The 27,974-nt window shown below is 45.3% G+C and overlaps 1 protein-coding gene across 1 annotated transcript; it reads left to right on the forward strand.

Moving 5' to 3' along the window:
* On the forward strand, positions 1 to 27,808 carry ttc21b (tetratricopeptide repeat domain 21B). Its single transcript, XM_035410166.1, has 29 exons — positions 1 to 229; positions 1,077 to 1,206; positions 1,420 to 1,530; positions 2,434 to 2,600; positions 4,202 to 4,324; positions 4,810 to 4,967; positions 7,439 to 7,523; positions 9,437 to 9,535; positions 10,850 to 11,042; positions 11,523 to 11,620; positions 12,987 to 13,187; positions 13,803 to 13,932; positions 14,648 to 14,805; positions 15,700 to 15,924; positions 16,171 to 16,409; positions 16,975 to 17,047; positions 17,403 to 17,513; positions 17,600 to 17,738; positions 21,077 to 21,183; positions 21,709 to 21,897; positions 22,761 to 22,871; positions 22,964 to 23,045; positions 23,187 to 23,337; positions 23,422 to 23,583; positions 24,216 to 24,411; positions 25,424 to 25,648; positions 25,867 to 25,987; positions 26,076 to 26,143; positions 26,976 to 27,808. Exons 1-29 carry the CDS (start codon positions 200 to 202, stop codon positions 27,051 to 27,053), a joined length of 3,960 nt encoding a protein of 1,319 aa, XP_035266057.1. The 5' UTR covers positions 1 to 199; the 3' UTR covers positions 27,054 to 27,808.
* Positions 27,809 to 27,974: the final 166 nt, after the last annotated feature.

Here is a 27,974-nt window from a genome sequence, read left to right on the forward strand (position 1 = left end):
TTCCATTTCATTTTCCTGGCCACCACTCGAAAATGGCGGCGGTTGTTTAGTAACCGGGACGCCAGGAAGTATCAAGATGGCGAGAATGTTGTGGAAAGTGGTCAATTAAAGAGTTTTCATAAAACACAGTTTCACGCAGTGTTCTGTAACAGATCGCACAATTTGTTTTTATATTTAAGGTGTCGACGGAACAGCTGACATGGCGGAGGAGGATGATGAGTCTATGCTCGTAAGTTCATTACATTCTTTTTCTTGCGATGTGTGGATGACAAGCTAGACATTGGGCTACGCACAGCAACGTTTTCATTTCAGATACAAACGGCATCACAGAGTGTTGCTGAGGATGTGTGACACGAATTGGCATCAACCTTTAGTTTCCTGGCGATATAGTTAGGTCAGATCATTGTTTAACGTTACTTATAGATAATAATGGTGGGACCATTTGTTGCAGTACCAGGTTTAGTAACACACAGGCAATCATTCTTTCTCGTTTGTTGCAAAGTAGAATGAATATCGAGATCAACAAGTGAATGTTACCATCATTAGTTAACGTTACATTTTCGGTGCTGAAAGATACTATCCTATTTTCATTCGTTGCTCTGTTTTAAATGTTTCAGATTAAGTATCAGTTTGCTAATTTATAGGATCACGTCTAGCTAACATAGGCTGATCTCGGTATTTTGCTTAACAGATTAATACTCATTAAATTCGTTTATGAGATTTACAGTCAAAAAGGCCGACCAATATCTTGCAGCACGATGAAGCGCTGTCACTCAAACCTCTTATCGATATATTGGTAACTACCGTTATCTGTTACATTTTGGTTTCTACTTTTTGGCCCAGTAGTGCTGGTGGTGGAAATTCTTATTATTATTGACAGGCGTGTTGTTGGTGTTGGAACTCGGTTATCTCTGGCCTTCATTTAGGAATACTTCTGGAAGTGAAATCATGCCAGACAACGATATCTGTTTATTATGCTTGAACACCAGTCTGTTTTCAAGAAAAAAATTGTTTGACTGCCATTCTTTTACAGAGCAACAGAGAATGGTGAAATATTGTTCTTTATTGTTTTGTAGGCTTTAATTCATTATTACTGCCAGGAGAAATATTTCAATCATGTGATGAATACTGCCAGTGAGGCGAAGAAAAGGTTCAGCAACGATCCCATCTTTTCCTTCTTCCATGCTTATGGTGCTCTCATGCAAGGTAAATACATTTGGTTCAGATCGGAGACACTCTGAGGAGATCACTTAATCTTAACTGACATTCTGTACTCCTTTTTTATATAGCCTACTGTTTATTTTATCTTAGTATCTATTGTTTTTATTGTGAAGCACTTTGAACACTTGGTTAGTGATGTGCCTTATAAAGTTATGATGATGATGATGATGATTATTATTAATATTATTATTAATGTAGAAAGCGTGCAGGAGGCCATACATGAGCTGGAGGCGATCAAGGACAGACGAGACGTGTCACTGTGCACATTGATGGCCCTTGTTTACGCACACAAGAAGTGTCAAAGTCCAGGTAGGTTTCAAGTCGGAACCATTTGCATGAGGGGAGTTGACAGGTTGAACTTGCCCGTAGGTGGATATGATGCCAGTAGGCTTTAGCCAGTCGTAGACTCTTTTAATGACCTCAGCGAGGTCAACTTCTATTTGCACCACGCATTGTCTTTTGGCAAGGTGTGCTAGACATGATACTGTACAGACACAGTATGGCTGTCCTCTCAAGAGGCAGTACGGGGTGGATATACACAATGAAATGGGTGGGTATTGGTAATATTCACACCTACCATTGCACACAGACAAATGCGGGGTGGATGTCTGCTCTCATTCCATATGTACACATGTACGCATTTCTCCTTACATAATTTCAGTATAGGGATGCAGCTTGTCTTTTCCTGTAAAGCGCTGCCCTTGCGTGTAGATGGGCCTTACGGTCTACTGAATCTGGACCAGGCTGACAGGCCTGCAGGGCAGAGCTTAATTAGCTGTAATTCGCCCGGGTCGAGAGGGATTTCAGTTGGTGGTACTTCATTGTTCAATACCTCACTGTACACCAGTGCCCCCTTCTGGTTAATCCGGTGCTCGCAGTCAGCCTGCACAAGCTGTATATGAAGCGTCCTCCTCCAAATTGGTGTCTGTACAAGCTGGACTGCAAAGGGAATAGAAGCAGGCGGGGGACATTGTGGACAGCTTGTCTGTGGCTCTCCCAATCTGTGAGAAGAGGCTGTAGCAACGAGCATGGCCAGACACAAATCGGGCGTGTAATATTGGGAGTAAAGGTGTGTAAAACTAAAATATGAAAAAATGTGTGTGCAGAGCAGGGCGAATGTATTTGTGTGTTTATGTGTGTGTGTCTGTGTGTGTGTGCATGTGTGTGTGTGTGTGCATGCGCATGTGTGTGTGTGTGTCCGTGTGCACGCAGACCGAGATGCCATCCTGGAGCTGGATGCCAGGGTGAAGGAGGATCGTAAGACGGCGAGTCCCAAGGGCCTGTACTATGCTGGCTTGTTTCTCTGGCTCCTGGGGCGCAATGACAAAGCCAGGGAGTACATTGATAGGATGATCAAAGTCTCTAACAGTGCCAAAGAGGTGAGGCAAAGTCAAGCATGCGTCATTATTTCCTCTGCACTCACAGATATGCTTATCCTCTTTACTATGCACATTATACCTGTTGTTAAGTGTAATTTAACACACGGCTCAATGCTAATGAAGGGTTTCAGTGACTGTTTTGCTGTGGTCTCTTTTCATTCTCCAAACAATACATTTGCCCTTCATTTAGAGTATAGCTTGTAGCTATGATTATTGTTGTTTAATAATAGTTAAGTAGTAGGAAAAAAATGCAATATGGCATACTCTTTGAGTCTTGATGCAGAAGTGTTTAAAGTAAAAGCAATGGTAAGGAAACATTCATTTGTCGACAGTTTATTAGATAAGGACCTTGTAGCTCAGAGATTTATTAAGAGGCTAGGCTAGATGTCATCATTGAACATTTTAAATCAATTCTGAAAGCAGCTAGTGTACATTGAAAATTTCCATGGCTGTTGAGGAGAAAATGAAAGAACCTTCTGTGGAAGAACTTAAGGCTGGAGTTCATTTTGGGTCCAGAATTTAATACCAGACACTCATGTGGAGCAGACATTTTGCATCACTATCTTTGACTGACAGGTATTGTTGAGTATGATCTGCATAAAAATGAATGGAGCTGTTATGCTTACGGATGATATGGCGAAGAGGCAGAATAATTATTCATGACAGAATTGGTGATGGAGCAAATGTTTATCAGTTGCCAATGAATGCTGTTTACCTAAAACGATGACTTAATGCACCACAGTACACTCCCACCAAGTCCCACCCAGGCCCTCAAGCCATTCATTAAAATACCATGATCAATCAGTGGTAACAACTAACAACCTTCTTAGTAACAACTATGCTACAGTATTTAAAAAGTAATTAGGGTTTCGTAAATGTATGTAGATTAGATGTGACATTGTTTAGTGAAATTTCATATGAAACCACCATATTCTTTCAAATGAAGTGTTCTGTGTTTTGGCTTTCATTCTGGTGATAGTAGAGGTAAGGAAGAACATGTTTAGTTTAAGTCTTTCTGTTCTTTTAACCATGATAATATTTCATCCTTTTAGGTCTTAAACATCTTTGAGAAGTTCTGTTTAGTTCCACTTTCACATGCTACAACATGTGCGGTACACAAAAACTACAAGTTGTGCTTTCTTCCCACTGAGCAGTAGATGAAACAGCAGGGTATTGTCCACCTTGCGTGGCCATCTTGTCACCTCCAGAAAACAACCAGAAGAGTGTGCTACAGGTCTATAGCTACTGTAGCTACATAGCTAGCTCATTAAAATAAAAGAATACATACTGGCACAAAATTTGTGGAATGGATGGAATGGAACTTTGTAAATGTGGTCTTCATTTTTTTTTCTATATTTACTTGGCGAATGAAACGAGCAGTAATTGAAAGACCTTTCACTAACTGCAACGATTGAATGGGACACCCACCCCCATCCTGACTAAATTATCCAACACAAGCAGCGTTTACCTACGTTTGGCAGGCTGATGGGTGTTCATGTCAAGCTATGCGCTTGTTACACAGCATCCTGAGAAGGGCACGGTGAAGCAGGGTTCAGCCTGTTAGAATTCACTCATTGACTTCCGTTCACTTGTTTGTTCAGGGGCTAATCCTGAAAGGATGGATCGAACTGACATCCGGTAAGGACGCTTACGCCAAGAAGGCCGGGAAATACTTTGACGAGGGCCTCAAGGAGAAGGCCGACATCTTTGCTCTGATGGGAAAGGTAATAACCAGATACTGTTTTAGCCTTTTTTTGGACGAATAGTATTACTTTAATAATGCAGACAGCCATTCATACTTGGGAGTCCCTTGGCATTACTGTTGCTTGTACTTATGTATTGAATAACCACGAGAAATTAAGAACCCATCTGACATTGAGTTATTTTGTGATTATGAATGTGTTCTCCAAAATTCAGCTGGTATCTCTCTCTCTTTCTCTCTCTCTCTCTCTCTGTCTGTCTCTTGCTCTCTCTCCCTCCGACCCTCCCTACCCCTCTCTCTCAGGCTCCATTTATGCCATGCAATATTTCTTGCTCTTAGATCAGTGCAGCTTCAAAATTCAGTATTCACGTGAATTTTCCTCATGGGTGTTACAATATATGATGAATGTTGGTACATACTAGCGATGTCTTTATCTGCGCGATACTTAAAGGCTGTTGGTTTGGTGTCCGTTGGATGTGCAGTACGGCGAGTGTCTGGTCTTTTCAGGCGCGGTACTACGAGTTTCGGCAGAACTACTCGGGGGCGCTGGAGGCCGTGAACCAGGTGGTGGCCAGCTTCCCAGGATTCCTCCCGGCCTTCGCGGAGAAGATGAAGCTCCTGCTGACGCTGCAGGACTGGGAGCAGATGGCGGACGCCGCTCAGAGGTGCGGCGCCGGCTCGTCTCCCTCTCTGCGCGGGGTCGCGGTTTAGGAAGACCGGCGTGTCTCCCGGGTTTGGAGGACCCGCATGTCTCCCGGTTTAGGAAGACCGGCGTGTCTCCCGGGTTTGGAGGACCCGCATGTCTCCCGGTTTAAGAAGACCGGCATGTCTCCCGGGTTTGGAGGACCCGCATGTCTCCCGGTTTAGGAAGACCGGCGTGTCTCCCGGGTTTGGAGGACCCGCATGTCTCCCGGTTTAGGAAGACCGGCGTGTCTCCCGGGTTTGGAGGACCCGCATGTCTCCCGGTTTAGGAAGACCGGCGTGTCTCCCGGGTTTGGAGGACCCGCATGTCTCCCGGTTTAGGAAGACCGGCGTGTCTCCCGGGTTTGGAGGACCCACATGTCTCCCGGTTTAAGAAGACCGGCGTGTCTTCCGGGTTTGGAGGACCCACATGTCTCCCGGTTTAGGAAGACCGGCGTGTCTCCCGGGTTTGGAGGACCCACATGTCTCCCGGTTTAAGAAGACCGGCATGTCTCCCGGGTTTGGAGGACCCACATGTCTCCCGGTTTAAGAAGACCGGCGTGTCCCCCGGGTTTGGGGGACCCACATGTCTCCCGGTTTGGGAAGACCGGCGTGTCCCCCGGGTTTGGAGGACCCGCATGTCTCCCGGTTTGGGAAGACTGGCGTGTCTCCCGGGTTAGGAGGACGAGCTTGTTCGTTTTCGCGCCAGAGCAAGCATGCGCACGCCCCGGGTTAGAACGGAGTCAGCCGGAGACGTCCACAGGGCTAAAAAGAGTCAGAGGGTAGCACCTCGCACGTGGGACAGAGTCAAAGTGCAAAATAATAGGATATACTATCCCAGAAACCTTCAGTAGCCATGGTGTCGGTACTGACTCCTGATTGGCTGGGGAGGGTGGATGGGAGATGTTAGAAAGGCCATCGAGGAGGGGCTGCTCGCAGAGTACTCTGCCTGGGCAGTTTTGGGGCGGTGAGATAGAGAGGACTGCTGCTTTCAAGCTCTTGGCCTGAAGCTGCAGTAAACCAGGCGACAGAGTGGGGCAGTGTAGTATAATGGGCAAGGGACTTTGCCTCAGTATATATCCAGCTGTACAAATGGATGCAGTGTACATGCTATGCAAGAAGTTGTGTAAAATTTTCTCTGGATAATAGTGTCTGCTAAATGCCTGTAATGTAATGGAGCTGACAATAGAAACACGCAGCAGCAGCAGCAGCAGCTGTGGTGGAAGAAGCAACAGCCCTATTATAAGAATTGAAAGACTCACACAGCGACCTCCAGTGACCTTTACATGACATATTAAAAACATAGGAAATCATTTCCGTTTCCTGAACACTTTTATGAATGGACGTGTTCCAGATTATTAAAAAAATCTTTCTCCCACATGGACACAAAAGGAATAATAAATACGTTAAAACACAATAGTGTTTATAAATAATATATCACACAAAGCACATGTATTGTCAGGATTGTATTCGCACAGGAAAAGCTTTGACTCGTTTTTGAAAATAGACTGCAGCAAAAACACGTGGCTGGGAAAAACAGGGAGTGTTTGGCATTCACAAAGCTAGAGACAACGGCTTCTGAGGCTAGACCCAGCCCTGCTCCTCTCTGTATCCTCCTTTCTGAAAAGCTCCTTCCATTTCAGTGCAGTCGGTGCTGTACCGTGGAGAGACAGGCTCCACCTAGTGGTCACTTTATTAGCAAAGAAAATGTATATGCAATATCTTTCATGTTGTGTGTTGCCATTTCTCTTTTGACTTGCTCTTTTGACTGTGAAGTACTCTGGGACAATTCCTGTGCCGATGCAGCTGTATCACATTACATCTGATTGGTTGCTTGACAAATAATTGATGTCCCTGAGTTCGTTAAGTTCATCGGAGTAGTGTTTTATTTTGATTCAAGGATTGAACATATGACTGTCAGATAGAGTTTGAACAAAGTGGTTTAGCTCCGTGTGAATGAACTCCAGAGTTGAACTTGCTAAGTGAGCGGCTGACTGCCGGGTCGAAGGAGAGGGTGTTTGAAAGCGCCGCGGCGGGAGCGTGTTCGGACACGCGGCGGCGGTGACGCAGCACGGCTCCCGAGGACCCGTCGGATTACCGCCGCGAGCGCGTGTGTTCCATTTCCCTCCGCGGGCCCGGGACGCGAGCCCGCATTTACAGCTTGCGTTATGGATCCCATGTGGGAGCCTGACCTCACGTATCATGTGATCGTGGTCAGCTCGTCAAATTGGATTTTCATTATGTCCTTCACAATGGTAATTACCCAGAGTGCTTTGCGAAGAGTGATGCAGAGGAGTGGCTGCTAGAAATGCAATACTGCCATTTCTTATTTAGTCATGCAGCATATTTCCTTTGTTTTTTTTAATTGTATTTTTATTGTTCTTCATCGTCCATAGTAGCCCATATAGAAGCCCTGTTTTGATGTGTCACCCAGAGCCCTTCTGTGTCCTTGCAGGCTGTTGCAGAAGGACAGGAACAGTCTGGAAGCTTTGAGAATGATTGCTCTCAACTCACTCTGCAGGGAGGGAGATATTCAGGAGGTGAGGCAATGGACCTGTATTGCTCGAAGGTTCCCGGGCTTTCCTGAGCCAGTCAGGCTTTGGCATTGACATTCAGTACAGGTTTGGGAGCTGGGCACAGGGCCAGATGGTGCTCCTTCAAACAGCAGTTAGGATGCCACAGAGCTAATGTACCTTCCCTGAATTCCTTCCGATGTTTAATAATACAATAAAATAAATATAATAAAAATAAAAATAAAATAAAACTTCAATGAATATCCTACTTTCAATATTAATATTGAATCAGATTTAATCAATGTACTCACTGTGTCATGTAATGGTGAGGGTGTCTGTTAACCTAATGTAACTAGTTAACCTCCTAACTAGTGTAACTAGTTACTGAATAGTGAACTAGTTAATAGCCTGAAAAATGGTTAGGTAACTATAGTTAAATATGTTCTGCTATTGACTTATTTTTGAGAGTACAATAATCCCATTTAGCAAGTTAGCCTGGTCTGTTGTAGAGGATAAAATGTACCTTTGGAAGTCTTGAGTGGGTATGGGTGCTAGTTTAAGATGGGTTCCATTTCAGGCACCTAGCCGCCCTGTGTTTCATCATCACAAACCCCTCAGCCTGGCAATTCAGGCACTGAAATTCCAAGATAATACAGGGAGTTATGGGAAATGCTCCTCAGCACAGACCATACTTGGTGCTAAGTGGTCTGGTCGTGCACCTGTGCTGTTGCAAACGAGGCGCTGAACACATTTGCAGTTGCAGCTTTAGTGAGCAATAGAGAGGGCGAGAGGGCAAGTGGGCGTTTGGTGCCCAGCTGATCCGCTCAGCGAGCAGGGCCCGGAAAGGCAAAGATCAGGTGCTGGAGTGGAAATATCAAATAGCATTGGGCCCGTATGGATCGTGTGGCTGGATCCATCGATCGGAAAGCAGCTCCCGGTTCCCAGGGGCGACCGGCGACTGCCCACAGATGAGTCAGCTGCCGCGATTGGCCGTTTCCATGGCGCTTACGCAACAGCTCTTAGTGTTGGTTTCAAGTCTGCGGCGGCTGTGTCCCTCAGCCTCGGTCTGCCGCGAGCGCTGACCGAGAGAGCCTGTGGGCGGCCTTTATCTGGGCCAGAGCGAGCCAATCGGGTGGAAACGCACGCCGCGACAGCTACAGACGCACACACAAACACGCATAACACGTAGCCACACACTCAAAAGCATACAAATGCAATCGATACCACAGACACAGACACATGCAGACTGACAAGAGCATGTACACACGCACACACAGACACAGACACATACAGACAGTCCTAGTCACAGGCATAGACATGACATAATACATACACTGACCACAAACACATGACTAAATGGTAAATGGACTGCATTTATATAGCGCTTTTATCCAAAGCGCTTTTACAGTTGATGCCTCTGATTCACCCATTCGCACACACACTCACACACAAACGGTGAAAGGCTGCCATGCAAGGTACCAATCAGCTCGTGCGAGCAATTAGGGGTTAGGTGTCTTGCTCAGGGACACTTTGACACGCCCAGGGCAGGGGATCGAACCGGCAACCCTCCGACTGCCAGACAGCTGCTCTTACCTCCTGAGCTATGTCGCCCCTATATAATATACAGGCATGCACATACAGTTGTATGCACACACGCGTGCACAATAAATTATGAAATTCTCTACTTCAGACATGCAGTGCTTATCTTCACCTGCGTCCGTCATTTGCATATAAGCTATGCTATTTGTGGTGAAAAAGGTTTGCTAGAACATTTTATACAGATTTTTCCAGTAAAATACTAATTTTCCAGAATAAAACCACAATGACTTTCTAAAAAAATAATTATATATTGACAATGGCATGTTTTCCTAATGCCTCGCATGTCCTTTGTTTATCATTTGTGGCGTATAGTTTGTGACTTGTTTCTGTCTGTCGTGCAGTCTGCGAACCAGCTCACAAACCTGATCAGCGCCCTGGAGGTACTGGAGCCCCACAACCCTGAGCTGCTGTACCGCATGTCCTTAGCCTTCACGCGTGTGGTAAGACTTCGCTCAGCACACCTGTGTCACACTCGCCTCTTCAACGGCAAGTCCTTAGTCTGGTATCAGAGAGGTGAGCCCGTTGAATATAAATAGTCCAACGATGTTCCTTAGTACGTCGCCTCCTCGTGCTGAAGTACTATTGATTTAAAGAGATGCTGTGTAGTCTGAGGAAACAGTTATTGTTGCACTACTCATATTGATATTACTGTTGCTAACGTATTATCGCTATCACTATTTCGTTGAACTATTATCAGTGCTATATCCCTCAATTATCATATAATCATCATGGTTGCTTCACCCTACTGTTATCTTATTAGTGCTGCTTCCCTGTCTCATGCAGCATAAGAATTACCCTGTAGTCGATGTCTGTTAGCAAGAAATGCTACCAGTCTGGTGAACAGAACAAAAACAGTATAAACTAGGATTAAATGTAAAAAGGACGTATGTATGACCGTTTCAGAGAAACTGAAAGCTACGGACTAGAAATAGGGTTTGGTGGAAAGATACTCAGGAGCAGACTGTGAGTTTATAGTTAGCCAGGGGTGATTCTAGCAGTGGAAAAATGGTGGTGTTGTCTTTGTTTTTTTATACCCATCCTTCCGACACATTCGACCCTTGAGAAGCCTCCCCCGACGGACCCCGTCATGCTTTTTGAATTGTCGACATGTATAACCTAAAACCTACTGCTTCCGTAATGCTATCCTCACTGTTTCATTCAAGTTTCATCATATTACTACCATCACTGTTTCGCCCTACTTCTGAATCGTCTTTGTGCAGTGACTGCACAGCTCAGCTGGTAGACTGCAGAGTTTAAAGAGTGGGAGCTGGTTGAATGTGTCTCTCAGGATGTACACAGAGTCAGTACTCGCCTGAATTGACACTGGATTTATATTCTGTCAGTACTCTCCTGAATTGACACAGAATGCACATGGATTCAGTCCTGTCCTGAATTGACACAGGGTGCACATGGAGTCAGTGCTCTCCTGTACTGACACAGGGTGCAGATGCAGCCACTACTGTCCTGAATTGACACATGTTGCGGGTTTACATGTGTGACTGGACATTCCAAATGTAAAGAACAGAAGGATAGTTAAACACAGTGATATACCAAATAGATATTGATGTCAATAACTTTTTTACAAGGATGATACCTGAAGGCTTTATGCGTTCATCCATTTCCTCTGGTTCTAATTTTAATCCGGAGCAGAACCTGAGGTGCCTTTGATCTGACCGACAGCCGTGTTGCATGTGGCGGCTGGATGCCGTTCGCAGAAGTGCGCGGAAGCGCTAACCGACGTCTCTTCTTTCCAGTGCGGGAGAGCGGAGAAGATCCTGCAGCTGACCCACGCCCTGGTGGAGAAGGCCTTCTCTTTGGCCTCCGGCGACTCGGAGCTGGCTACGGAGCTGGGCTACCAGCTCATCCTGCTGGGCCGGGTCAAGGAGGCCGTCAAGTGGTACAAGACGGCCATGACCCTGGACGAGACCAGCGTCTCCGCTCTGACCGGTGAGGCACGATCTACGCGCTTTGACGTCCGGGGCGTCTCTACCCGGATTCCGACCGGCCTCCGCCCGGTTTCTGCCCCGTGTGTTTAGTTTAAAAGCAGCCCCCCGTCGTGTCGCGTGGCAGGTCTTCCACGCTGGAAAAATCCTGTAGCATTCTGCCTCGGTTGGCGCCCCCAGCTGCGGCCTGTGCCGCTTTTTGCAGCCTGTGCAGTCACACGGTTTAATGTTTTTGGTATCGTCGGCTGGTGGTTTGTACCCATCCGGGTTAGGAACACGTTCCGTAGGCTGGTAGACCAACCAAAACACCCACTGTGAAATCTGAATAGAGGCGCTGTTCTGCTGTGGAAGCTCGGTGCTACAGTCGCAGTTTATGGTGGAAGTTGGTTTGGGAGACTTGCTGGTTTATTCCTAGCCGTCGTGTGTCTGTTTTGTGAGGTACGCTCTGTGTGACTGGCTTGTCTTCTCCGCGTGACGTGGGCAGGCATCATCAGGTGCCAGCTGACAGAGGGACACGTGGAGGACGCCGAACAGCAGCTGGAGTTCCTGGCCGAGATCCAGCAGTCCATAGGGAAATCGGGGGTAAGCCGCCCGCGGGTCTGTGAGAGTTCACGGCTGAGAAACCTGTCACTGTCACAGTCAGTACTGCTGTATGACTGTGAGGAGACCTGTCACTGTCAGTGCTGCTGTATGACTGTTCGGAGACCTGTCACTGTCAGTACTACTGTATGACTGTTAGGAGACCTGTCACTGTCACAGTCACAGTTAGTGCTGCTGTATGACTGTTAGGAGACCTGACACAATTTCAGTCAATGCTGCTGTATGACTGTTAGCAGACCTTTCACGGTCAGTTTTCCTTTATGACTGTTAGGACACGTCACAGTCACAGTCAGTACTACTGTATGACTGTTAGGCCACCTGTCAGTGTCACAACCAGTGCTGCTATGAGGCTGTTTGGAAACCTGTCAAAGTCCCAGTTAGTGCTGCTATATTACAGTTAGGAGACCTGTCACAGTCACAGTCAGTTTTACTGTATGACAGTTAGGAGACCTGTCACTGTCACAGTCAGTTTTACTGTATGACAGTTAGGAGACCTGTCACAGTCCCAGTTCGTGCTGCTGTGCCTCACAGAGCCAGCCGACCCCAAAGGAATACAATCTGACAGCTTTTTGCTATTTCTACCTCGTCTCTCCAGAGGAATCACAGCAGCTTCAAAGAGAAAAAACTGTAAACCGCACCTTGACCCATTCTCAGTCTGAACTCTCTCTCTTTCTCTCTCTCGCTATCTCCCTCTTCCTCATTGTAAAAGAAGACACAAAGCCAGGGCCTAGAACAGTGCAGTAAGTACCTCCTGAAGGGAGAGATGTGAAAGCTTTAGCCTTTCTCCAATTCCGGTGAATATCTGGGCGTCAGATCATAGCAAAAATGCGATCCTCATGGAGTTGACAAATTGAAAGGGCTGTTTTCAGAGGGAATATATTGTTTGGACCAAACAGGTTTCCTCCAGATTCCTAAAATGTGACCACAGGTGGCTTAAGTATATATCATGTTGTATAGCACAAGTTGTATTACTTTGTATAGAACATCGTGAAATGAAAAACGGTTATGAAAAAACTAGTCTAACCTGGAAAAAAAAGACTAGTCTTACCTGGAAATACTGCCTTTTTTCCAAAAAATATTTAATTGACCTGATGTGTAGTAGGCACTTGTCTTCAGTAATAAATGCATTCCTAATTGAAGGATTTATTTTAGTAAAAGGGTACTTGGCTCTGTCTGGTTTATTGTGGATTATTAACCTGTCAACCAACACCTCATTCATTCTGGATGTGTACCCTCAGAAATGTGACCACATACCAACAACACCAAAGCACATTTGTATACACGCAATATTTTGAGCCGCACGTAAAACCCCGCGTGAATTCTGGGTAAACTCTCGGTCGGCCCTCAGGAGCTGCTGTACCTGCGCGCCGTGCTGGCCGCGAAGAAGCGGCGGCCGCAGGAGGAAGTGAGCGCCCTGCTGGACGAGGCGGTGGACACACACTTCTCGGCCCTCCAGGGCCTGCCGCTCGGGGTGGAGTACTTCCAGAAGCTCAACCCCGACTTCCTGCTGGAGGTCGTCAAGGAGTACATAGCATTGTGTCCCGCTAAGGTTAGTGCGGGGGATCATCTAAACGCCTACACTTCCCAGTGAGCAGAAGCCGGAATATATGGGTTTAGATGGGTGGAAACCTATGGTGAGCGATGTTTTTGAAATAAACAGGTTAGGTTAACCCCAATATAGCTCAGGTTTTACCCGAATATAGCCTGGCTTTTCACTGAATTTTCCCTACAAAAATGTTCACTGAGTTTGGGGATTACATTTCTATGAGCAAATAAAATCTGCCGGCTAAGCATCATGCATTGGTGTATCAGTCTTGTCATGTAATTTTGTACGTATATGTATTTTTACATATCTAACTTTACTTCAGCCCTCAATCGGTTAAGTGTCAGATCCTCATTAAATAGAATAGGCACCATTTTGTCAGAGAACAGACTTTTACATTACATTGCATTAAAGTCAATGTTTTCATCCGGAGCGACGCACAGTAGTGGGAGCACAGCGGAGTTGCACTTCAAAGATAGAAGTGCAGTGACAGTGACAATGTATGTGGGACACTGCAGTGGTGAGCGTCACAGGGAGGCAAACAGAGATAACTGAACTGAGGTTTGAAAGCGATGGCGGGTGAACAGTGGAGACGAGGACTCTAATGCTGCTTTCTCTCAGCCTCAGGCCCAGGGGCAGCCCCCTCCTCCGCCCCTCCAGCACTGCGCCTCCGTGCTGGACACCGTGGTCAAGACGGTCCCGGGACTCCTGCAGGCCGTCTACCTGATGGCCAAGGTCAAGTTCCTGTGCGGTCAGTGTTTTACTTCACTTTCTGTGTGAAGCTACCGAATCTTGCCCATTTCCTCAGTCCTTCACCGTGCATTTAAACTTAACAGTGCAAATAATACAGCTTCAAAGTTCTGAACTCAGCATTGGGATTTCAGTTGACCTTCAATGGCATTTGGCTGGCCTATTTCTGACTGCATAAATCTGACATTTCTCTCAGTGTGTGATGGCGTTTTCTCAGCAGTGTTTATTTTATAACCGCCCTAACGAACACCCGAAACTGGATGGGCCTGGGCTCGTTTATTGCGTTTAGGATGGGAGCACTCCTGGGAAAACCGCTGACAGTATTCCTGTACGGCCGTGCGGAAACTCGTGCCCCAGAGCGCTGATGGGGGTGCTGTGTCACAGGGCCTTTGGGTGAAATTTGAAACCAAGGGCTTCCATTACTGTATTCATTAAAAGTTCCAAAGGCACTTATCGTTTATTGAGTATTCCAGCATCCTGGCAAAAGTCCCAGATTGGCTAACTCGTTTCCTCCAGCTTGGCTAAATGGATCCCTCGCTCAGCCCCTCAGCTGATGTCTGGCGAGTTGCGGGAAACAAGTTCGCCACCGTGCGTCACCCAAGTAGATGCTGCCCTCCCCCTCGCCGTGAGGCGTTTTTAGATCCTCGAAGGGCAATCTATCAGTGCCCTTTTGCATTATTGCTGTTGTTCTCGTTTCCTATTGGGTGCTGCTGCAGGTGACATTGACGCGGCCCAGAGCAGCCTGCAGCACTGTCTGGACCAGAACCCGTCCTTCGCCGATGCCCTCCTCCTCATGGCCCAGATCCATCTCCTGCAGGGCAATGTCAAGCTGTCCTCCCAGTCCCTGGAGCTCTGCCTCAGCCACAACTTCCAGGTGAGGCGCGTTACCCAGAATACCCCAGCGCTCACAGCCCGAAGGCCACTCATCAATGACCTGGGGAATTCCATTACTTTGAAACCAGCAAACTGTAAATACAATGTACATGTTTATCGATGCTGAGTCACACCTGGTTCATCTGTATGCCTATTGGTGAGCACATCTTTCCTTAGGTACTTAAGTGAAGCCACATATGTTACAGTGCCATTTTGGAAAAGCACTGAGTGCTGTAGTAGTACTGTGATGACATAGATTGTCTCTGTAGCACGAATGTTCATGCTTTTTGTGCTTTTTAAACTCTTCCAGTTTTTTGTTTGGAATATTGATGTATGAATATCAATATGTATTTAATCCAGTATTTTCTTTGTGAGGCAACTAAATCTGTTCCTGGTTATGAAATGTAATTCGTATGAGGAAAGACTTAAGATACTTAATCTTCAAGCTTAGTAAAAGGAGTCTAAAGATGGATTTGATTAAGATTTTAAAATCAATTAAAGGGATTAACAAAGTGAGCTCCTGTAGCTTCTGCAGGTAGTTTCCTGTCAGGAGAACAAGGGGGCATAGGTAGGTAGTACCCAAATGTAAATTCAGCTTGAATATAATGTATGACATACACAGAGAGAATATAGAGTATTTCTTTACACAGAAGGTATGAGCTTTGAATTGCTTTCCAGGTCATGTATTAGAGGCACACACAGCCTGATATAGTGTTTGTGGGTAAATAGCAAGTACGGTTCTCCTCATTATATGTTGTTACACTCTTAATTTGTCCAAATCATTTGCCGAATAGCAACGTCCTGAGCGTTTGTAAGTATGGATCTGCCGTAAGTCCTCTGTTCCAGAGGATCCCCGTGGAGCCTGACCATGTGTGCCCTTTGACCCCTGGATCAGGTCCGGGAGCACCCCCTGTATCACCTGATCAAGGCTCAGGGGCAGAAGAAGATGGGAGAGCTCCAGGAGGCCATCCAGACCCTGCACATGGCCCTCAGCCTGCCCGGCGTGCGCCGAGCCACGCCCTCCGCCAAGACCAAGGGCAAGAAGGCGGAGCTGAGCTCCTCCGACTACGTGTCAGTCTACCTGGAGCTGGCGGAGGCCCACTGGCTAAACGGAGAGCAGGTGAGGACCGAGAGGAGAGCATTGGACTGCTTAGCCATGCTGACGTTAACACGGGTACTTTTTAGGGAATGATTAACTTACCAGGACTCTACTTCCCATATCAAGTACCACCGGCTGGTAAGCCGTGTTTCTTATCCTCTTGGGTTTCCACTTTTCCCCCACTCCTAAGATATTTACTTAGCAGTGTATGTAGCAGAGGAAGCAGCAGAGTTTGTAGCCCTTTGCGATTCTCATTCGTGTCCCCAGCACGAAGCCGCCAAGGTGATGCAGGACGCCATCAACGAGTTCACGGGCACGCCGGAGGAGCTACGCGTTACCATCGCCAACTCGGACCTGGCACTGCGGCGGGGCGACACTGAGCTCGCACTGAGCATGCTCAGAAACATCACGCCGGAGCAGCCTTACTACATCCAGGCCAAGGAGAAGATGGCCGACATCTACCTGAACCACAGGAAGGAGAAGCGCCTGTACGCCAGCTGCTACAGGTAAGGGGGGGGGGTGACCAGGGGGCCACCCAGGGTGGCACAACCACTCGTTTCTGTCTCTGAGAACTCGCTCTCATTATGATGCACTCTGCTGTCCCCTAATATATAAACCCTTTAGTATTCCACACATATCTCATATTTATCAATATCCCACATTTTCTTGATATCTTCTCAATGAGAACGTGCACCTTACTTTCGGTTACATATTAAACAACAGTGTGCAGCTACATACAGCCCTCAGGAGAAAACAATGACCATACCCAGCTCTCCACAGTACTGGCTATTCACACTTGTCCAGCAATAGTGCAGTGCTTCTTTCAAAGGCTAGTTTCACAAAAATGAAAATCCATGGAGCTGTCTGCTAGGCCATAGTTAACATAGTCTTCCAGAGTTCCCTGAATTTTCCAATTCTGTAGTCAGAAGAGTCTTCAGGATCCAGTGCTACAGCTAAAGAACTGCAAAAAGCCATTCAAAGGTCTAACCCAAGCTAATATAATTTTTAAAAACATAATTTATTGCATAACCTGTAAATTCAACAGAGTATCCTTCACGCTTTCTCCATCAGGGACTTGGTGGAGAAGCTGCCCTGCCCCCACACCTATCTTTTGCTCGGGGATGCCTACATGAACATCCAAGAGGTAATTATGGAGCTGCAGGGGATATTCTGTTATTTTTTCTTCTGCAGACACCAAGATCAGTGTGGGGTGGCTTAAATGCTTTGTTTGTGCACGAACAATCACTAGCGTCATTTCCTGGGCAAAGTGTTTACACAGTTTGTCCAAAGTATGCGTAATAAACCATGGGTCCTAGTGCGGCCTCTATTTTAAAACCTTATGATGACACTTCAGTGTTCTCTCAAAGGAATGTCGAGCTTTACAGATAATTATCTTACAGTCTTCCGTGTGTGACAGACACCCCCGCTAGCAGGATAGATTAAAAGCTGGGATGTGTTTGTTTAAGGCTTCATTGCTCTTGCCTGTTCCACGTTCACAGCCAGAAAATGCGATCGAGATCTACGAGCAGGCACTGAAGAAGACGCCCAAAGACGGAGCCTTGGCCAGCAAGATCGGCAAAGCTCTCGTCAAGACCCACAATTATGTCAAGGTTTGTGAATTTGAGAAATAAAAGGCACGCGGCGCATATGTGTAGCGGATCTTTGCCCAAACCGACGTGGCTCTTCTTTTCTGCAGGCCATAAATTATTACGAAGCCGCGCTGAAGAGCGGGCAGCAGAGCTTCCTGCGTTACGACCTGGCAGAACTGCTCCTGAAACTGCGTCAGTACGAGCGGTGCGAGAGGGTTTTGCACGAGGCCCTGCGCCACGATACAGGTCTGTTTAAGTCACAGAGATCAGCTAGCATCTGCACACGATACAGGTCTGCTTAACTCACAGAGAGATCAGCTAGCATCTGCACACGACACAGGTCTGTTTAACTCACAGAGATCAGCTAGCATCTGCACACGATAGAGGTCTGCTTAACTCACAGAGAGATCAGCTAGCATCTGCACACGATACAGGTCTGCTTAACTCACAGAGAGATCAGCTAGCATCTGCACACGATACAGGTCTGCTTAACTCACAGAGAGATCAGCTAGCATCTGCACACGATACAGGTCTGTTTAACTCACTAAGAGATCAGCCAGCATCTGCACACAATGCAGGTCTGATTAACTCACAAAGAAATCATCTGCACACGATACAGGTCTGTTTAACTCACAAAGGGATCAGCTAGCATCTGCACACGATACAGGTCTGTTTAACTCACAGAAATCAGCAAGCGTCTGCACACGATACAGGTCTGTTTAACTCACAGAGATCAGCAAGCATCTGCACACGATACAGGTCTGTTTAACTCACAGAGATCTGCTAGCATCTGCACACGATAGAGATCTGCTTAACTCACAGAGAGATCAGCTAGCATCTGCACATGATACAGGACTGCTTAACTCACAAAGAGATCAGCTAGCATCTGCACACGATACAGGTCTGCTTAACTCACAAAGAGATCAGCTAGCATCTTTACACGATACAGGTCTGTTTAACTCACAGAGAGATCAGCTAGCATCTGCACACGACACAGGTCTGTTTAAGTCACAGAGATCTGCTAGCATCTGCACACGATACAGGTCTGTTTAACTCACTAAGAGATCAGCCAGCATCTGCACACAATGCAGGTCTGATTAACTCACAAAGAAATCATCTGCACACGATACAGGTCTGTTTAACTCACAAAGGGATCAGCTAGCATCTGCACACGATACAGGTCTGTTTAACTCACAGAAATCAGCAAGCGTCTGCACACGATACAGGTCTGTTTAACTCACAGAGATCAGCAAGCATCTGCACACGATACAGGTCTGTTTAACTCACAGAGATCTGCTAGCATCTGCACACGATAGAGATCTGCTTAACTCACAGAGAGATCAGCTAGCATCTGCACATGATACAGGACTGCTTAACTCACAAAGAGATCAGCTAGCATCTGCACACGATACAGGTCTGCTTAACTCACAAAGAGATCAGCTAGCATCTTTACACGATACAGGTCTGTTTAACTCACAGAGAGATCAGCTAGCATCTGCACACGACACAGGTCTGTTTAAGTCACAGAGATCTGCTAGCATCTGCACACGATACAGGTCTGTTTAACTCACAGAAATCAGCAAGCGTCTGCACACGATACAGGTCTGTTTAACTCACAGAGATCAGCAAGCATCTGCACACGATACAGGTCTGTTTAACTCACAAAGAGTTCAGCTTGCATCTGCACACGATACAGGTCTGCTTAACTCACAAAGAGATCAGCTAGTATCTTTACACGATACAGGTCTGTTTAACTCACAGAGAGATCAGCTAGCATCTGCACACGATACAGGTCTGTTTAACTCCCTAAGAGATCAGCCAGCATCTGCACACAATGCAGGTCTGATTAACTCACAAAGAAATCATCTGCACACGATACAGGTCTGTTTAACTCACAAAGGGATCAGCTAGCATCTGCACACGATACAGGTCTGCTTAACTCACAGAGATCAGCAAGCGTCTGCACACGATACAGGTCTGTTTAACTCACAGAGATCAGCAAGCGTCTGCACACGATACAGGTCTGTTTAACTCACAGAGATCAGCTAGCATCTGCACACGATACAGGTCTGCTTAACTCACTAAGAGATCAGCTAGCATCTGCACACGATTACAAGTCTGTTTAGCTCACCAAGGGATCAGCTAGCATCTGCACACAATACAGGTCTGTTTAACTCACTAAGAGATCATCTGCAAACGATACTGGTCTGTCTAATTCAAAGGAGAGCTTTTTGAGTGATGAAATCAGGGGAGGTCCTCTCTGGATTTGCAGTGAAGACCTCCCCTGATTCACTTATGTGTGCTTGGAAAATCAGACTCAACACTTGTTCCCCATGTTCATATTCAAATAATTGGATTCCAGGAAACTGTTATTTAAAGATGCTTGCAGGGCTGAATGTTCTGGAATATCTTCTTAAATAATATCACATTTGTATCGATTGAATGAATGGCTAATTTCTGTATCGTGCTTGCCTTTTGTATCAGTGATAATTAGGAGCTTAGTAGGCATAACTGCATATGCCTCACCTCACACGCACACGCACACGCAGATTGTATGAATTGTTAAACATTGTATAAATACTAGGATTTTTGGATCTAAATAAAACTGTATTTAATTACATTTTCCAGTTATTATCAAAGTTGTATCAAAAATACCAATTATGAATTAAATTTATTACCGGTAAGTGCACTGCTGTTGTAGCCTTGAGAAAGGTACTAAACCTGTACTGCTTCAGTAAATATCCACTCTGGACAAGAAAAGCCTAAAAAAAGTACATTTAAGTATACTTAAAGTATAAAGTATATTTAAATCGTCAACAAAGACAATATCAAGGTTTTCAATGTCTGATCTTTAGATCTAGGTTCAACTACTTTAAACACTGAATTCTCCAAACGTAAAAGATTTATTCTTCAAAATGACTGAAATGAAGGACAAAACCACAGCTTGTCTCTCCCACCGTAATCTACAGTTACAGTTACATCTATTTTGAGTTCTTATCTACAGCAATTTAGGAAAAACAGACAGGAGACACAAAAGAGAAGTAGTAGTCATCAATGACGTCTTGTTGTGCTGCTACATTCAGAGACTAGGTCAGGCAGTAAATGCACCATGTTATTAGGCTAGTAATAGCACCCCGCCCTCTGTTAGGTATGGCCTGACCTAGAAGCTCAAGAATGGAGCCCTTAAATAGAGTAAAACAATTATAATGTGAGGAACTGGAGGATATGAGGTAGGAAAGAGTGCGGCTGCCTAGCTATTGAAATCACCTCTACCCCCTACTGCTAACACTCGCACACCCACGCACACATTTACACATTAGACCCTCCCTGTGTCCGCTCTCAGGTTATTTTTTATTATCTTTAGCCTGATCTGGGCTAATCGTTTTAAGTCTTACAGATCCCAGAACAGGCAAACTGGTATCTCAGTGGTCAGAGTCATAAGTGCATAGAGCTGTCCTCAAGAAAAGCTGCAGTAACAGGACAGGTCAGTGAATGACTGTCACTGGGTACACAGGGAGGTGGGTCTTCACTGTTACAGTAAAGCTGATTGGCTGGTGTTCACATTTTCTATTTTCTTATTGCAGTGAATGAGCTTCCATCGCTGACAGAGGACTGCCGTTACTTTGTTCTGTTGGCTAAGATCCAGAGCAAAGTTGACAAAAATGAAGAGGCCTTATTTTCCTTACAGAGGGTAAGTACTCTTGTCACCGTGAGTATGTCTTCTGATTATACTCTGTTGTTGTGAATGAACTGTGTTTTTCTTCATTTGTTCTGTCTAGGCCACTGCACTAGATACAAATATGATTCTGCTTTGATTCACTTGCTTCCTCAATCTTAAGAATACTCGGTCTTGCCCAAATTAGGAACGGTTACCTAGAATTGTTTCTGTAAGAGCATAGGCCCAGGGGAGATGCTTGGTTGATTTGTGCCGAGCATTGGTAACACAATGATGTAAGAGCTGGCCGCTCATTCAGTGTATGCTATCGGATACCCTTGTCATCCAATTTGTGTGTGCTTGGTCTGCTCTCCCAAGAATTCCCCTAGGAAATTGTAAAAAAAAAAAGAAAAAAAAAATGAAATAAATAAAATTAAAAAAAGCTTAGTCTTTATGAAATGACTGCTAAGCAACAGCCAATGTACCTTTTAAGTTTTAATGAATAAGCCTGAAGGCACTAAGTGTCGAGGTTGTGACCGGACTTTGGGCCCTTCACCCCAGGCCCGGGACGTGCAGGCCCGGGTTCTGAAGCGGGTCCAGCTGGAGCAGCCCGACGCCGTCCCGGCGCAGAAGCAGCTCGCCGCCGAGATCTGCAGCGAAATCGCCAAGCACTACACTTTCCTGAGGGACTACGAGAGAGCCATCAAGTTCTACAAAGAGGCGCTTGTCTATTGTGAGAGCGACAGCAAGGTGGGTTCAGCTGCGGGGCCCGGACAAGCGGCCTGTGTGCGAGCCGCAGCTGCGTCTGGGGCCCCGCTGATACTCTACTGCCCTTTTGTGTCGACTCTGTGTGTCCGCAAGCAAAATGGTGCGTCTGATAAAATATCAAAATATCACATAGAATTGGATGCGTGTGCGTGCGTTGTGTTTTAATAAGAACCATTTCAGTAAGAACCATTTTCATGCGTGTAGCGTAGCGTGTGTTTGCTGCTTTGTTTATTTGTACTTTCGAGATAGAGTAGCCAAAAAAATAATGATTTGCCTCTGTTCTTTTTTTTTGTTTTTTTTTGTTTTCAAAACTGATTGCCTACTGCATCAGCCTCTGTCTTCCTGTTTTCCTTCCTTTCATAACTCATTGCAGCAAAGGCTGGATTTCCATTCTTCAGGTTTAACGGTTTATTTGTCGCGAGTCGCGTCCATAAAAGTGTGTAAAATATAATTTTCCTTGCCCCAGATTCAAGGCCACACCCAATATGGCAGCCAAAATTAAAACTTCATAGCAGGCACGTACTCATCTCACATTTGACATGTTTGTAACTGCCGTTTCACTGCTGCAAGTCCCTGACCACACACCACCACGGCCAGTGCAGTAAAGGACTGTCACAAAACTTATAAGTTATAAAACTATTTTAACCAATACATTTTTCCAGACCTCTCGAACATTGTCTGCACATGTTCTCCAGAACGTAGCACAGCTGCAAGCGATTGGCGTTGAAAGCGCTGCGGTTTCCCGCAGACTCTGGTCCTGATATTTATTGTATTAAACGCTGTACATGTAGTTCTTGTGTTGTACAGTAAACACAGCCTGAGCCGGGATGTCCGTTTTTGAGCAGGTGATGCTGGAGCTGGCGAGGCTGTACCTCACGCTGGACGACGTGGAGGCGTGCCAGCAGCAGTGCAGCGTGCTGCTCAAGAGCGACCAGGTCAACGAGGCGGCGACCGTGGTCAGTTCCTTTCGACCGAGGCCGTTTTAACCGCTCGATAAGACTTGTCGATAAGCCGTGCGGTAACATTTTGGCGTGTCTCCCCCCTGCAGATGATGGCCGACCTGATGTTCAGGAAGCAGGACTACGAGCAGGCCGTGTTTCACTTCCAGCAGCTGCTGGAACGCAAGCCAGGTTAATCTCGACCCTACCTGCTGGGCATGAGTTTCCGGTTTAGTGGAAGCACGTGGGCTCCTAGACCTCTGGCCAAACGTGTGATGTTGATTTTTAGCAGGTCCAAAGCGGGAGATAAGCTCTTTCACGTGTTTTTGCCAGACAACTACGCAACGCTGTCCCGTCTGATCGACCTGTTGAGGAGGGCCGGGAAGCTGGAGGAGGTCCCCAGGTTTCTGGAAATGGCAGAGAAACACTCTTCAAGGGCCAAGTTGGATCCTGGATTTAACTACTGCAAAGGCCTTTATCTGTGGTATGGTTTACATCAGAGCAGTGTTTCCTGGCCAAATGCCTAATCTGAGGTAGTCGAGTGACTATGTCAAACCTTCCCCCACAGGTACACTGGTGAACCCAACGATGGGCTGAGGCATTTCAACAAGGCGCGCAAAGACAACGACTGGGGTCAGAACGCCGTCTACAACATGATCGAGATCTGCTTGAATCCCGACAACGACACCATAGGAGGGGAGGTTTTCGAGAACCTTGACGGCGACATCGGGTGAGTCCGGCGACTTTGCGGCTGTTCGTAGAATACATGAACGAGAGCTGTGCAGAAAATTTGGTCGATCTGCAAGATAGCATTAGAATTTGCATTATATCACTTAAATAGTAGTAGGCATTTAATCATTCTTCTGTGGAAGCCAACTACATGCATGTTGTGCTACATGCATATTAACCTGTACAGTTAACCTTTCAATTCACACTTTCGTTTCTATCGTTTCATTTCTTTTCGTTCTGTATTTTCAAAGATTTGTATTTACAGTGGAAGACCATAACATGCTGCCTGTTTTATGTTGGCATCTCCATTTTATGACTTAAAGCCATAAAAGGGGTGGTTGGTACTACAGCCTGTAAGATGGCTAAAGGCAAATTTGCTTCACTTCACCATGACAGCCTGCTGGCACCAGTTACATTAGATTTCAGGCATTTAGCAGAGCGATTTACACAACTTTTACATAGCATTTACATTGCGTCCATTTATGAAGCTGAAGCACTGCAGGTTAAGTACCTTGCTCAAGGGTACAGCGGCAGTGTCCTACATGGGGAATCGAACCTGTGACCTTTAGGTTACAAGGCCAGTTCCTTACCCATTATACTACACTGCTGCCACTGGTGTGTTCCATTACCCAGGAACTCTACGGAGAAGCAGGAGTCGGAGCAGCTGGCAGTGAGGACGGCCGAGAAGCTCCTGAAAGAGCTGAAGCCTCAGACGGCCGAAGGACACATCCAGCTGCGCATCATGGAGAACTACTGCCTCCTGGCCACCAAGCAGAAGGCCAACGTGGAGAGGGCCCTCAACGTGTTCACTGAGATAGTCAACACCGAGGTGAGCGGGCCGCCTGTCAAAATGTAGCCTTTGGACAGGGGACACGTCGCTGCAGCAGCTGTTTACACTGGGCCTCATTTATCAAACGTGAGCTGAATTAATTTAATCATAAACCATACATAAATTAATTTACGTAAACAATGTGGGATTTACCACAATGAGGGAGCAACCTCTCTCAACAAGAACAGGTACTTCAAAAATTCAGCCCGGTTTTGGCCGCTTGGTATTTATCAACATACACATATGGGGGTATTATTTTCAAAGAAATAAATAAATAAATGTAACGAATCCACAAATAAATGCAGTTAATCCACAAATAAATGTAACTGATCCACAAGTCAGTGTAGCCAATCCACAAGTAAATGCAGCTGGTTCACATCTGTGCATCGTCTGCCACTTGCATTTCTTTGTGGATTAATGAGACAATCCACAATTTACCAAAAAAAATCCACAAATAGTTTTTTTTCCCACGGAGTCTAGTCCAGCCAATCAGATCTTAAGGCATCCTTTCTTCTTCATTTTGATTGTGATAGTGTTCTAAATACTGCAAATCCTTCCATTTCTTATACATGAATCTGCAAAATATATCAAGAAATACATCTTGCAAGCTTTATTTTTAGTTAGAATTTTCAGTGGCTATGTGACTGTTTAGCTGTTTAGCTGGAATTGCCCGTTTCAGAGCATCTAGGTTTGATTTTCTGAAGGAAATTGGCAAAAGGTCAATTCTGCACAGAAGTTAGGAAGTATTTTATTAAACAGAGTAGTCACTGCGTGGACTAGTTTTGCAGATCATATAGTAGCAGAAACTCAGAGTTTTCAAGACCAGGGTTGATATGGTGCTAGATACCATGTTATGTTATGTTATGTTATGTTATGATATGTTATTAAACCCTGGAACTAGGTTTGATTAAACCCTATTGTATGTTTGCAGTCCAGTAGAGAGAAATTGAGTTAAAATGGTGGAGCTCCACATTGGCAGTAATGCAGGTTCCTTTTTCGGTGTTTCTATCAGAAAGACCACGTTCCTGCCCTGTTGGGCATGGCCACGGCCTACATGATCCTTAAACAGAGCCCACGGGCCAGGAACCAACTCAAACGCATCGCCAAGATGAACTGGAACGACGTCGACGCCGACGAGTTCGAAAAGAGCTGGCTGCTTCTGGCTGACATCTACATCCAGTCTGGGAAGTATGACATGGCCGGAGAGCTGCTCAGAAGATGCCTTCATCACAACAAGGTGCGGTGAGGGCCTAGACGTTGCCGAGCAACCATCCAGCCGCTTTTATATTACTGTTCAAATCGAGAGGCTCTGTGGTAGCATGCGCACCATTAAACACTATGTCACTTGTATGCAGCACTTGTGCACAAAGTTGATGATAAAGCACGTAGTGGTTAAATTGAATGGTTCTTTCTTTTTGATGATGTGCTTTACTTCCGTATTTGTTCTTTCTACAGTCCAGCTGTAAGGCTTATGAGTACATGGGCTACATTATGGAAAAGGAACAGGCGTTCCGCGATGCTGCTCTCAACTATGAAATGGCTTGGAAATATGGGAATCAGACCAACCCAACCATTGGTAATTTCTGCTTCTGCACTTATGCTTCTGCAGTTATGATGCCCATTGTGTTTGCATTTTTTCATGTTTTTAATGTTTCACATCCTAGGATACAAGCTGGCATTCAACTACCTGAAGGCAAAAAGGCATGTCGATGCCATAGATGTGTGTCATAAGGTGAGCATGTGAATTTGCTCATGGTTAATGTGTTGGAATTAGAGGGGGTGAAGATGTATTGGAAATGGAATGTTTACTTTTCCCTTTTTGAATAAATGACCCTTCTCAGTTAAATGTGCACTGTTTCCTAGTGGTGGTAATAAATTTGAATTGCAGTGAATTGCAGAAACATTCACATGAAAATGAAAATACAACTGATATGACAGACTTATTGGGAAAACATACACTGAGTTATTATTTTCCCAATGAGTCTTTGTAGAAAGAGTGAGTGATACAGCAAACTGACAGTCTGTACCTCCCTGTCGTCGCAAGGAAGGATAATAGACCACAGATTTGAAAGATACAAGTATCACTTTGCTTTTCAGTTCACAAATACAGTACAATGTTTGGCATGCAGGTACCTCATTAAACTGATTCTATTGTTTATCTGTCAGTGTTATGTTTTTACCTGACTGATTAGCCTATTGCTATTATATAGCTTTTGCTTAGAGCCAAGTGATATGTAAATTTCAGAGTTTGATACCAATACTGATAGTTTTGCTAAAATTAGAATGTTACCGCAATAGTATGTACATAAAGACAATGTTATGTACATTAGCAAAGATTCTTTCATAAAAAGGAGGAAATCTTCAATTGTATAACTGTGACTGAAGTCTGGCAAATAGCTATAAATGAAATTGATATAATCCTATAACTAAATTATTGATCTAACTTATTTCCGTAATATTAATCTTATACTGTTTGGTCTGGTTAAATCTACTGTAAGATGCTCGTTTGATGCCTTTTGTCTTGATTCTGAAATATAATTCTGTAATATCAATGGTGACTCTAGGTTCTGGATGCACATCCGAATTATCCAAAGATGAGGAAGGAAATTCTGGACAAAGCGCGAGCAGCACTAAGATCCTGATGGAAGTCAATGGTGTCTGATGGGAGTCAGATGGTGTCTGATGGAGTTGGATGGTGTCTGATGGAGTCGGATGGTGTCTGATGGGAGTCGGATGGTGTCTGATGGGAGTCGGATGGTGTCTGATGGAGTTGGATGGTGTCTGATGGAGTCGGATGGTGTCTGATGGGAGTCGGATGGTGTCTGATGGAGTCGGATGGTATCTGATGGGAGTCGGATGGTGTCTGATGGAGTCAGATGGTGTCTGATGGGAGTCGGATGGTGTCTGATGGAGTTGGATGGTGTCTGATGGGAGTCGGATGGTGTCTGATGGAGTCGTAACCGAGTCTGTTTGCTTACAGTGAGCTCTCAACCCCCTGGGATGTAATGAACGTGACTGTGTCACAGAGTGTTGACTGTCCAAGGCGACATAAGCAGTGTTGTTTGTATTATATAAAGCAAACGGTTAAATATATAGTATTTCATTTACATCGCGTACATGATTAGAGGGACAGAATGGAAGATATACACATTTTCCAAGAAAATAAAATTCTAACTGAACTTGATGGTCATCTCCAGTCATCCCAGTCATGCTCATCTCTAGTTGAAGCATCAGCAGCCATTTATTCAACCCAGATGATTAATCATGAAATTAAAATAATATTTGTTTTGATTCAATCACTTCAGGTGTCTCCAGTTTTTAAGTGTCAGACTATTGTATTCACACTTGATGCGTTATTGAATTTGCATGTATTTCATTAAATATGTTCTGAAAATAACTTATGTGAATGCAGTATTTTGATGCATGAGGATAAGGCGATATTAATCACTTAAATCCACAGTATGGTATATTGTGTGTCTGTGCTACACTAGTGTGAGGGTCAGATAATTGGTGTGCTTCCATCTTCCAAATAAATTATCCATATAAACTCAATTTTGATATAT

This window comes from Anguilla anguilla, chromosome 3, assembly GCF_013347855.1.
Source record: "Anguilla anguilla isolate fAngAng1 chromosome 3, fAngAng1.pri, whole genome shotgun sequence".
NCBI classification, from domain to species: Eukaryota; Metazoa; Chordata; class Actinopteri; order Anguilliformes; family Anguillidae; genus Anguilla; species Anguilla anguilla.